The sequence below is a fragment of the Emydura macquarii genome, unplaced genomic scaffold (assembly GCF_026122565.2).
Source record: "Emydura macquarii macquarii isolate MOO-44397 ecotype Brisbane River unplaced genomic scaffold, CSIRO-AGI_Emac_v2 contig_2184, whole genome shotgun sequence".
Taxonomy (NCBI): domain Eukaryota; kingdom Metazoa; phylum Chordata; order Testudines; family Chelidae; genus Emydura; species Emydura macquarii.
Genome location: NW_027132321.1, coordinates 2,562,950 through 2,576,058, shown reverse-complemented (window position 1 = coordinate 2,576,058; position 13,109 = coordinate 2,562,950). Strand labels below are relative to the sequence as shown.

Genomic DNA, 13,109 nt, shown 5'->3' with positions numbered 1-13,109 from the left:
GCCCCAGAGAGAGGGTACTGTTAACTCAGCCTTGTGTGAAAATTCAAATGGTAGTAAAACGCAGACCCCAGTGCACTGTAAATGATACCATGAGCCCAGTGTGTCAATTGCCGGGTAGTTCACAGTGGCCTACGGAGAGTAGTCAGAAAATCATCAGTTTTATGGAAAATACATACCATTTCTACACTCTACATACTGGTGACTGAGCGTTTTGTGGCCAGAGGTATCTTAACACACACCAGGGAACTGAGCAGGAGAGAGAGATTCACTTGTACACAATGAATATGTTTAACTGTCTTGTGATTGCGTTTGACATAGTCACTCATGAGTTACATAAAATCATCCCTAACAAGCGAACCATGATATTTCCATTCCCCTTATAATGTGTATTCACTCCACTAGCATGTCATAGAGAAGGTGATTATCATGGAAATTCATCTCTACATTGCACACTCTGTTCAATGGGACTTTATAGTTTTCAACAAATTTGTAGGCTGAATCTTTATCTAGTCCAGGCAAGTATCTGAACCTCCTGTTATCCAAGATTGCTTCTTTCCCACATGCATTTATACAGGGATCATTGCCATGGTATCTAAGATTTCTTTGACTCACAAGTGGCAGCTTAATCAGTTTTGTGAAATTTGTCTTTGTCCAGATATGTCATATCCAGAGCGCCCCAAGGTGTTTGAACCTGATGGGATGTGCTGCCACAGGACTTTCAATTTGTGAATTGGAGACAATAGCAAAAGTGTTTTTTCCATAATCTGGTTGTGACAAACATAAAAGCTGGAAAAAGCAAAGGGAAGGAACACTCCATTTCTAAAGCCAGCTATTATGCTACATTTGTTTAGGCTGGAGTTGTTGATTGGCAGAAATGTTGGCCTTAATCTTGATTTTTCTGGCTAATGTTGGATTTTATGCTCTTTAAATTTATTAAAATATGGAGGGTGGGGGCGGGATTAAATTCCTTATGTCATTATCTGAAAACATAATGTTAAACCTTTCAAGTATGCAGTAACTTCTAAGCAATTTCTTTCAAAAACTGATGCTGTACATACTCAATAGCAGCTCTTCAAAGTTTATCTTTCTGGTGGCTTATATAACTTACATTTAGCTGACTCTCTTTTTAAGGGAATGTCATTCCTGTGTTGTGATATTCTATGCAGACGTTTAGCTATAATCTTTCACATCCATTAAAAAGAGTGGAGTGCCAAAAGTTTCCAAAGTGACTTGTGATGGTTGGGTATCTCCATTTTTGCCTGCCTACCTAGACCTGTTAAAGAGGCTTCTTTTTCAGAGTGGGGGTGCTCAGCAAGTCCAGAAGTTCAGGCTCCTTCAAGATGTTTGCAGTTGGGCACCCAAAATTACTCATCACTTCTGAAAAATCTTGGCCTCTGGCTTATAAAGATTTAAATACTGGAAGCTAATTGTCACTAGCAGGGGAAATGCCAGTTAGTGAGCTGTCCTTTTCCTTCCAGAAACCTTCTTCCTCATATGTCATCCAAATTATTCTTTAACATCCAAAGCATGTCTAGCTGTTAGGAACAATCTGGTTTGACCTTAATGGAGTACAAGCTGCTGTTTTTGCCTGAGGCTGACAATATAAAACTGCAAGAGTAAACCCAGTGGGGAGGGTGTGTGAGAAACTTAAATGCTGTTAACATATTTTCTTTTTAAAGCTTGAACACGATGCTGGCTTTATCGTTTAATTTAAAACCATCTGGCTATGTTTCAGTGCTTTAAAGGAGATAATATCAGGAACATATCACATTTCCAGATGTTGTGGTTCATATACACAGCTATTTTTTTCCCTTGTCTTTAAAGCTCCTAGGAATCAGCAGGCACTTGTGAGCCATCAGACGCATCTAGAAGGGAAAAAATAAACAATGAGTCGGGTGGGGTTTTCCGAGGGGATAAAGAATCCTCTTTGATACTATGATGTAGCTCCAAACACCCTTCCAAAGCTAGTTTTGCCATGAATAAGCTGTTAAGGATCATTGTGGGCAGAGCAAACCAGAGCAAAGGAGTTAAAAAAAATACATTTATGCAGCAGTAAGGAGACACCCGAGACTGGTGCCTTATGGATAAGTTTCACTGCAGGGCAGATGTCTGTCGCTGGTTTGTGCTAATTTTATTAGCCAAGTCTGGGGTTCCCTAAGATTTTGGGAAAGGGATGGGGGATGAGGGAGGTCACGAGATAGTCCCAACACATGCTGCAAAAGTAGAACTTTAAAAGTGCAGCTCTCACACAGAGCAGGTGAAGAGCCAGAAACTTGAGGGCCAGTTGTTCCAATATGGTGGGGCCCCTTGATGCTGAGCCATGGCTATAATGTTGCCCTGAAGCCATATTAATCAGCCCAAGGAGGGTAGCTCCTATGTAAGACAATCCCCACCGTTGTTTGGCCTCTTTACACTTCCCGCTCAGCATCCAGAAAGGTCCAAGCAATGACATAGTCAGGGTACCCCTGCACTGAATTGAGCTTCAGTTCCTTTTGGCCATTTGCTGCCTGGTATAAATGACTACAACCCTGCTCTGACGTGGAGCAGGGGGACCTGCTTGCACTAGGAGCAGTGGAGGCAAAGGTGAGCTTTAAGCTACCTTTGCACCACTTGTACTGACCCAAGCTGTGTCCAGTTTTAGTCTCAGTCCGTGTACTGCTCCTTAACTTTTTTAATTAAACAAAAACTTTAATTCCTTAGCTTAAGTTTGCAGCCACCAAGGAAAAATATCAGCTTGCCAACCAGCTGAGTTAGACCCGTATATAGTTCGAGTTACGTCTGTGACTCATGGTTTGCTAAACACATCTTTCTTTTTCAGATCTTTTATGACCTGGTCAGACAGATAAATAGAAAAACACCAGTGGAAAAGAAGAAGCCTAAAAAGAAATCATGTCTGCTGCTTTAGAATCACATCACGCAGCAGCTCTGAGCCAGGTATGAAGCAAGGAAGTGACTGCCTAAGACACAGAGCTCTCTCTCTACCCTCTTATCCCATGCTGAAATCTGGTGGCCTGCTTGTGGTATTGTTGCAGCTGTTGCACAGCCATAGGTGATACAAGGACAATCACAAATCGATGTGGGAGGACCAGGAGTTTCAATGGCAAAGAAATGAAAAGCTGTCCACCCAAAAAATACCAAAGTTGGACATGTGCTATAAATAATCTTCCTGTGTATCTTGGCAAGATGCTCTGTGCTACAGTCATTGTTATAAAGTGCTTGTGAAAGGAGACCATCGTTTTCTTAAGCTTGATGTTTTGGACAGAAATTTACCCTTACCTATGCCCCTGAACAGAGTTGCACAGGTGTACACTGGTGTAACACAGCTTGCATGCATGACACCCTTAAGGGTGCTATGCTGGCTGTACATACACTGCTTTATAAATCCTATTCCCTCAGTTCCAAAAACAACTTTACTGGGCCGGAGAGACATCTTCAGAACACAAGAAAATCTTATATTGTCGATGTTGCAATGCAGAGCGCCCTCTGTCTCAGGACCCCAGAAAAGCAGATGGTCTCGCATACCATGCGAGCTATGGTAGCCCCGCCCAGCTAGATCAAAAGAGTGGGGAGGCAGCATTAATTTGACATAGCCAGTGACTGCTCTGGGCTTTCAGTTACTTAAAGTTGTCTTAAACTTCACTGACGATGTGTCTTGGTTACTTTTCCTGATCTATCCATAGATGCATGTTTTTCAGTTCTGCTAATGTTGTACAAGTCGAGTTTATCTGGAGAAGCAGAATATCAGTTTGTCCTGAAGCAGCCATGTATCTTTGGGGGGAAAACTAATCCCCAAAAGATTTCTAAGATGAATTGTTTCATTTCTGAAGATTGCATGAATCATTGGTCCTCTGACCAGCCATTGTGTCCTGGGTCTCTCTAATCTCTACACCTATCATTACTTGGTTCATGAAATGTCAACATGTCTTTTCACTGAGTAGCTCTCAGATGATTACCTGGCTGGTTTCTAGTGGCTTAGGTCTTTATGCAGTTTACCTTTATCTTTCCTTAGTGATTTGAATTCCAGACTCTAATGGTTTACAGTCTGCTAGTAAAGAGGGGAAAGAAATGTGGTGCAAAAAAATCAGTAGCATGGTACAACTAGTATGCTTTTCATAGACATGTCCCATTTCCTACACCAGAGGCAATGGATCTGAAGTGAGCCAGTGTCATCCGCCAAGCAGACTCCATTGTAACACAGCCTTCCTCTTGACGTTTAGAAGAGGTGCCATCTGCTGGTCTGTCCCTATTATAAGTTAAGCCATTTGCTGCTAGCCCTTAACTGCAACTCTTTTGCAGCTAGTGTCATTTTCACTGGAACAAATGGAATGCTGTGATGGATCGCTTCAGTAGCATAGCAAGTGTGTTCCGATTGCAACGGTAGCAGCCGTTAAATGAGTACACACAGAGAGAACATGCTGCTGATACTGTACATTACTGATAAAAACGTGGCTGTGCAGTTTTGCTGGTAGAGGAATTGCTAGTTCTGTGTTAATAGAAATGTCTGCGTCTGAGACAGATATTCAAAATATCAGATTCTCCACTGTGCTTATCATTGTTTGTAAGCCTCATTTTAATTCATTAATTAAATCTGTTTGTTACAACCCAAGTTTTCAAGAGAGGCTTTAATGAGGTTCACTAACTCATTGTCCATTAAAAGAAAATCAAAGGGGATATTTCTAGTAAGATAGTCATTTTGTTAATGAAATAACACCACAGCAACTCAGTTTTTTGCATTCCTGACTTCCCAAATCAGTGAGTGGTTATAAATCATCTGAATTGGTTGTGCTGTAACTTCCGATGAAATGCAGACCTTGGGCTGTGACAGTATCACCCAGATGTTTCGATCAGGAGAGGGGCTGCATGGTTCTGTGCTGTGGAGACACACACTAAAATCTTGGTTCCAAAGAGTTTACAGACTGTCTCTAGAGAATCCAATTTTTTCTCTTCCTCAACTTCGAAACACAGATTTAGACGTTGCACTGGAAACCAATCACAATGATGAAGTAAAACAGCCCTGTGTGGCACAATGTTATCCATTCTGGTATGAGTCTTGCTCTGCTTTCTCTTTTGTGACCAATTATTAGGAACGTATCTTTGGGCCTTTATTTAAGATCTTTCTTCTCTGATGATTTAAGGAAGGTCCTAACTTCTTTTCTTTTTACACATCCTAGATTACAGGAATGAAGAACTGTTGCCTAATTGGAAAGTGCCAGCATTCCAGATTTCAAAAAATGACAAAATAACAACATATCTGAAGAGGCTTCTCCTGTTTTTATATGTTATGTGAAGAATTTAGATCTTATAATGGTTTGCACAAGGTCCCTGGAAAAAGAAATTGCTCTGTTTATATCTCTTGGAAATTAAGACAATAGTATTTCTCCTTTGCAATAGCGGTTAACAAATGTGAAAATAAATATAATTGACTCTAGTGTATAATTACACAAAGGAGCATGGTTGCGTTTCAAATGTTAGATATTGCTACTATAATTAAAATTATTTCATATTGAACTTTTATCATAATTCTTCCCCCATCAAGCACTAAAAATGTTCAACCATTATACTTTATATCTATAACTATATAGATATATACTCTATGATGTTTCCCTTTGAACTCACTGCAGCAAATAACTTTGAGTCATTGACTTCATTTTATATTTAAAAGTTACGGAATATCATTATTTTCATTCTGCCATTATATTCTAATTAAAAAATGTTTGTGCATAATGCTTTGGAAAAATGGGTCTTTTATAAGAGAAAAAACCTGGGATAACTGATTTCTATGGCTTTCAAAGCAAAAATATATAATATACTAAACCAACTCTAATATTGCTTTTGTGTTTTACTGTTACAGGTTAAATTACAGCTTTTATGAATGATTAAATTTTAGTACATTTTAATTTTGTTTGTGTGTTTTTGTTAGTTTTCAGGTTTTGGTTTTTCTAAAGAAGTGTTTTGTGAATTCCCTCCTGCCCCTGCAGTAGATCAAGTGTTCTGTTATAATAAACCCCAAGCACACAGTGGTTATGCCAAGGACCTGTCTTCACACTGGCCCTTGCTGATGTATTAAATCAAACTACACGGTGAAGTACAGCAGGCTACTTTTAAATACTTTGTATATTCTTCTGGATATTTAAAGATTGTATTCTGCTGAAAATATCCCTCTGTACAATTATTTTTGTATGTAAAAAATTAGTTTACTACTGTATCACGGTCTGTGATCATCAGTCTGACATGATCATTGTGTATTTCACTGAGGAAATCTTTGTTATAATATTGTTAATCTGCAGGGCAGGAGCCCAAGAATGAAGTGTTATGTTCAACATCTCAAGTGAATCTGTGGACTGGAGAGTTGATTATGAGTAAATGTAATTGCACAGAAGCTACCACCAGCTATTACTTTTTTAGACAAAACTCTCAGCAAGTATTAGTATCGAAGAGATTGGTGAACTTGGCCTGATGAGTACAGCGAGTTGAATGTGTTTTACTTAATTACCTCCCAGTTTCACAAAAAACAGGATATGAGGTGTGGAGAGACACCTATGTGTTTGTCAAAACCACTCTTGTTTATGTACGAGCAAAAAAAAAAAAAAAAGTCTTCTGTTATTGATATTGGGCCTGATTTCCCCGTGTCTGATCTACACTGCTGAGATTCCATCAGCATTGGTGACTGACTTCTGCTTTACTCCAGAGTAGGTAAGAAGAGAACCACCTCTCTATCTCCCCTTTTGTGACAGTGGAGTCAATTCAAGCAACCCTCTTGCACTTTTTATCCAAAAGAACGAAATAGGAAATCAGAACTTAGTTGTAGCTAGGAGATTGTTCAGGGATCGATATGCAATTTTACTGGAAACCAGGAACTTCCTTAAAAATGTTTTTAAAAGGTGTGGAGGTGCTGCAGCTGCTGAATTATGCAGAGATCCTAGTTCTAAATGCAGCTCTGACAAGACAGTGAAAGAATGTGGATGAGAATGGTATGGCATATGTATCTATACTCATCAGTTACTAGGAAAAATTTTAGTTGCTTAGCTGCGTCTCTTCACTGACTTGAATATGCATTTCTGTCTGTAGGGGGGCCAGAAGCATGGTCCCTGGAGGTTAGTCAATATCTTTACTAAATGTACAATTATTTTTAATAATGATTTTAGTAATAAAGTAATTTTAATGTAACTGCTGATCATGGTTACAGATGTCTGTTGTACAAAAATAGAAATCTAATCTGAGCTGTCTAATTAACTGAGCCACTAGATGGTGCTTTAGTAATACAGCTGCCGTGGTCACGTACGTTGCATTTAAAAGGGAAATGTCTTTTTTTCCTAAACAAATCAGCGCCTGTGCACAAGTGCTTTGGGCAAAGCACCCTGCTCCACCTCCACTGACGCGGCGGGGTGTGCTCAGCGTGAGGCGGAGAGCCTGCCAAGACCACTCCAGGTGCTGCAGGAAGTGGTGGTGTGAACTCAATGGTGCGTTATCCTTCACTGAGTAAACTTAGAACTTCCTTTAGTCCCATCCGTTCCAAAACATTAAGCCAGGTCTAACATGACGCAATGGCATTCTATCACATGACGCCTTTGGAACGTTGCATCCACCCTACTCAGTGGGGCAAATCAGAGCGCCCCGAAAGCCTGAAGGATGGGAAAAGCAGGCCCCCGACCGGCTGCTGCTGCTGGCAGAGGAATGTCTCTGCTGGCCTTTGCTGCTGTCCTCGCATGTCAGACACAGTAGCTTAATTTACTGCTTGGGAATATTGTCTGTAGCCTGGACTCTAACAGAAATACAGTTTGTTGGAGGGGTGGGGAAATAAAGCAACCAGGACCAGAAGGATGGGACAGCGGGGGAACAGGGATGTGCAGAGGACTGGGGATGACTGTGGGGATGGGAGGGGACAGGGACTTGGTGTGGAAAACGGAAGGCACACTGAGCTCCAGGGATTGGGGGGAAGAGGGCATCCACAAAGCCCCTGCTCTGGAGGGAGAATGGGTGACAAAGGAATGCAGAGACACCCTGGTGGGTGCAATGCACTCTCTCGAGTAGCTTCAGAGTTGGAGAAGTAGGACGTGAAGCAAAGTGAGGGATGTGGATATACACAAAACCAATGACCCCACTCTGGTGCTCAAAAGCATCTTATTACTAGAGGTCATCTCAAAGCCAGGGTGTAAGATGCATGTCTTGCAAATTTGGACATTAAGGGTCCCCACCCTGAAAAGGTAAAGGCTGACTGTTTTTCTCAGGATTTTCTTTGGATTAAAAATTTAATTGAAAACTTAGTATGGCAGCTGTAAAACTGAGTTAGACTTTTTTTTTTTTTTTTTTTTTTTTTTTTTTTAATCTTTGTGTATTTTCTCATTTTACCGCCGGGTGGCACTGTTGGAAAACAGCTTCACATGATGCATAGTATGAAGAAATCTGGTTTAAAAAATGGGTTTTTAATTTACTTCTCTAGTTTTAAAAAAATGTTTAAAATGTGAAATATTAGTTCCTGTTTGAGATGAGATGGAACCTGACAGCGGGATCCATGCAGACGCTGAACACTCAAATTTTGGACTGGATTTTGGGTGTGCTCAGCTCCAGTTCCTACATAAAGCAGAATCCTTTTGAAAATTCCTTGTCTGTTATGGCTGGCATGCACTCCAGAAGGATGCCTTGATGAACTTCTTTACTGTCCTACACACAAATCTCGTGTTCTCAGAGCTAACTTTAAAAAAAAATATAACTAATGGACTTGGGGCACACTACTGCTCTTGACGTCAGGGGGAGCTACATATTCTTGTTTGCAGGGAGGATGCATCCTGAAGCACATCATTTAATGTTTCACCAGTTTCAGTAAGAGTTTACTCAAGAATGTTCTAGATAAATGTTGAAATAAAGATCTTCCCTAAACACCGATTTAAAGCATTCCTGTTCCTAACAGCCAATCACACAAAGCAGGATCTAGCGTTTAAAATTTCAGTTGAGTCACAGAGGCCCTAAAGTCATCCTGCATGTAATACCATAGACTGCAGTTGTTACACTTTTCATGAACTTGGTTCATGTGTTCTATCACCATCGGTAGAAACACCGTTCTCCAAACTGAAACTCATCAGCTCACATGTGTTTCATTCAGCTGGAGCCAGTGTCATCCAAGAGTTGTTATACTAGTTTTTGATCAGCTAATATATTGGACTGTAACTCCTGTCTTACTAAAAACAGCTGTATATTATTGCAGATGTTGATTTAATCCAAATGTGCCAACAGGCTTGTGGCTGAAAGAGGAAATGATTGCATGATACTGCCTTGCAGAAAAACAAACTCTCTACCTATCGCCTAACCCACCAACTGTGAGCTGCCAAGGGCATCCAGGGTAAGGATATGCAAATATTTACCCTACACATCCCTTGCTGCTTTTGATTTCCTGTACCTAGCACTCCCCTAAAACTCTGTGTTTAAACTGGAGAAACATTCTAAAGCGAGGTCCACATTCTAGTTCACAGCCCACTCTAGCCCCAGGAAAGCTGATGGGCAGATGTTTTGCGAAGGCTCGAAGGGCAGTTGGGGGTGGAGGTGGGTGGGTGAGAGAGAACGCTGGTACAGTGGCAGTTTCAGCACCAATGGGGGCAGCGCATTAGATTGGTTATATAACCAACCGTGCAAAATGTAAGGCCTCATCTACACTAGAAAGGGTTTGTTGATACAGATATGAGAGAACCCTCCGGGTGTAGACGCAGTTTGTAGAAGTAAGAGTGTTTATACCAGTTCTGAGAACCGAGTGACCCATGCTGCCAAAAGAACTTTTGTGCCAGTATAACTGTCTGTTAGGGCTTTTTCTGGCATAGTTATGTTGGTCGGGGCGGGGGGGGAAATTATATTCCTCCCTGACAGTTATGCCAGCAAAACTTTTAAGTGTAGACCAGGCCTAAATGTGTCCATGATATATTTTTTTGTTACCTAAAAATACCCCAGCTGTGGAGTCTGCAACACAAACCCTGCACCACAGCGATGCTGACACTGACCCTGACTTTCTGTGGCTGAGTCTAGCTTACCGTAGAAAGTCGCACCAGCATAGTTTACGTCTGTTATGAGTATGAAAAAATCAGACCCCTGCCCAACAGAGCACTGCCGGCAAAAGCACTAAGGGTGAGACCCGATTATAGCGGCAGGAAAATCCTTGCTGATAGGATAGCTTAAGGCTGGGCTACACTGAAAATTCACATTGGCCTTGGTATGTCGCTCACGGAAAATCCACACCCAGGAGAGATGTAGTTAAGCTGCACTAACCCCTGGGGTAGGTAGCGGCAGGTGCATGGGAGGATTGTTTTGCTGACCCAGTTACTGCCTCTTGTGGCGCTGGACTGCCTACAGCGCTGGGAAAACCCTTCCCATCACTGCAACACGTGTCTACATTGAAGCGCGACAGGAGTGCATTTAAGTGTAGACAGTCTTATTTCATTCAGGGCACTGGTTTAAGCTACGCTTTTGCCAGGATAAGCTGTGTCTTTGCTAAGGGGAGGGTGGTTGGTGTAACTGTACCAGTCTATCCACAGTGGCAAACCCTTTGTAGTGTAGACCCAGGCCTGAGACGAAATGAAATGCAAAAAAAGTAATCCGTGTAAATAGAGCAAGCTGGATTTTAAAAATTGTTTCAATTTTAACCATCTCAGGGGCTTCTGGATCTCAGGGATGGCTATTGTGCCGGGAGAAAATTAATTTTTAAGATAGCAATGTCCCATTAATTTTCTCTGTTTAATGAATTATTTATGCTGCACAAGAATCTCTAGTTAGCACAGAGGAATTATGCAGAAGGGCAGAGGAAAGTGCTAACCTGAAGGAAAGCCACAAAATGCAACCTCCTATTGTTCTGGAGGGTTTCTACAGAACCCAGCCCCATACGCCTTTACCGGCCGTGTGGGTTTATTAAGACTCCAACTATTTCTAGTGAGCAATAAAATCCTTAACGTTTAAATAATACATGGAATCAGCTCCTTATGGCTGTGTTTTATAGCACGCTCCAATTCAGTGAGCCCATAATATTTAATTTTTACTAGGCGGCTGCTGAATGCTTCATTGAAACCCCTTCGGTTGGGGGTGTGTCAGCTTTCCCACTGAGATTATAATTCCAGTCCCTGTTGCAAGGGCAGACAAGGGCAGACAGCTTCCCTGTTGCCCCCTGTCAACGGAAGCATTGTTATGCTAATTACATCCAAAGATAAACGGTTTTAAGTGACTATTTTATTCTGAGATTCAGATATTAATGGGCACTCCCCATGACTGAAATCCTGAAATGCAAATTTAATGAGAAGACAGGCATTGGGGATATTTACACGGGTATGAATAGAAGAAGCCAGTTGCTGTGAGCAGAGACAGCCCTGCCGTGGGTATGGGGGGGGAGGGGGCCTGTAATTACTCACAAAGAAACACTTAGCTGAGAACATTGTAGCAACAGCATTTCAAATGAGAGAAGTTAGTGAGGAGATTGATTGGTCCAGTACCATATAGTCCATAATTGGCCAGTGCCGGAGAAAGCACTTTTCCCCAAATTGCACAGTTAGCCTGTGGAACTCATTGCCACAGAATATAACTGAGGGTTCATAAAAGGATTGGGCCTTTATGGATATCAGGATAAAGTTATAGTAAATAGTAATGTAACATGGATTTTGGAAGCAATATAAACTTTTGTGGATTCAGGGCATAAACCAGCCTCTAACATTTGAGAGTCAAGAGGAAATGTTCCCTGAGGGCATCTTATCTTACATCTGCCTGTTGTAGGGTTTCTTTTCTCCTGCTAAAGTGTCTGCTGCTGGCCCCTCACAGAGACAAGCTACTGAAGTATATGGACCACGGGCAGTCAGGCTATTCCTAGGAAAGATGGTTCCATATAATCAGAGCCAGTCAAAAAATGGCATGTTTTGTGAACATTTAAAAAAAATAATTAAAAGTTAACATTTTGACCCAAAAAAAGTCTGATGTGAAAAAATTCAGTTTTTGGATTTCCAGTTTTTGATTGTTCCGTTTCTTCCCCCACCCCCATGTTACTGCTGAAAAGAGAGATGAAAAGGGGGTAAACAAATCCCAATCCTTTTATGAACCCTAGGATTGCATTTTAGGTTTTGTTTTATATGTGTAACCAATTCTACTTCCAATATTCTTACTCCCTACTCATCTGAATCTTTGAATCTCTGTTCTTGTTAATAAACGTATTCTTGTTTTGGTTACAAATACCTCTCAGTGCTGTGGTATAAAACTAAGTGTGATTCCTCAGTTGAAGCAAACCAATTGCTGTCTGCTCTGTTCTCTGGGATCAGCGAACCTGGTGATCAGGGAGTGTGTCCTGTGACAGGGGCTGGATACGACAGGGGGAGAATTGGGGAGGGGGGGTGGACCAGGTGTTAAGGCGAAGTGAAGACTGGCAGAGTGCTCAGCAGAAGGCTTGTGTGGCTGCGTCGGAGAGCTGACCCCCAGCTACCACAAGAAAGATTCCCGTACTTGCGGGCGCTCAGACTGTGGAAATGGACGCGCTACGTTTCGTTAAACGCCTGCCGCTCGCCAAGGCCAGGCTCGGTCTGGAGCGAGCTGTTCGTAGGGCACCTGTGAGCCATCAGGTTTTAGCCCCTGTGGAAGGAGGGGGCAGTGCCTGGCAGCATTGCCTCCCAGCCCAGTTCACTCCCCAGCCTTCCCTGGGAGTGGCAGGATGGGAAGAGATGGGTCCAGGTGCCAGCTGGCTGAGCTAGAGTCCCTGGTGCACTTGCAGACGGTTCTGTCGCGTTGCTCTGGGCCGTCCTGGCTGAGTTCTTACTGTAGGGGTATGTAGGAGAGCTGAGCACACCTGTCTCCAGGACTGTCGCACCAGCACTAAAGCCCAGGACTGCTCCCCACTCATACAATCGTAGGGCTGGCAGGGACCTTGAGGGGTCACCTAGTCCAGTCGCCCGCAGCATGTCCCAGCCGTTTTGGATCAGTATCAGAAAACATCTGCAGCAGCCACTGCCTAATCTCATGCTCGTGAACATGTGCCCAGGAGGGAGCTGCTGCTGGTCACGCTGGGCTTAGCGTCCTGGCAATGCTTCCCAGGTGCGCTCCCTGGTTTGCGGGGCGCCCGTTTAGCCACCGCCTCGTCACTCAGAGCTCACCCTGTGACG

At 42.4% G+C, this 13,109-nt stretch overlaps 1 protein-coding gene across 5 annotated transcripts in view; it reads left to right on the top strand.

Moving 5' to 3' along the window:
* RAP1A (RAP1A, member of RAS oncogene family) overlaps window positions 1-6,154 on the top strand; it is a 64,414-nt gene extending 58,260 nt beyond the window's left edge. For all 5 annotated transcript variants that reach the window (XM_067558811.1, XM_067558809.1, XM_067558813.1 and 2 more), the window contains 2 exons: window positions 2,819-2,934; window positions 5,172-6,154. In XM_067558811.1, coding sequence (XP_067414912.1) covers window positions 2,819-2,905 — 87 coding nt within the window. In that variant the 3' untranslated portion in view covers window positions 2,906-2,934; window positions 5,172-6,154. The remainder of the gene's footprint in view (window positions 1-2,818; window positions 2,935-5,171) is intronic.
* The last annotated feature ends 6,955 nt before the right edge of the window (window positions 6,155-13,109 follow it).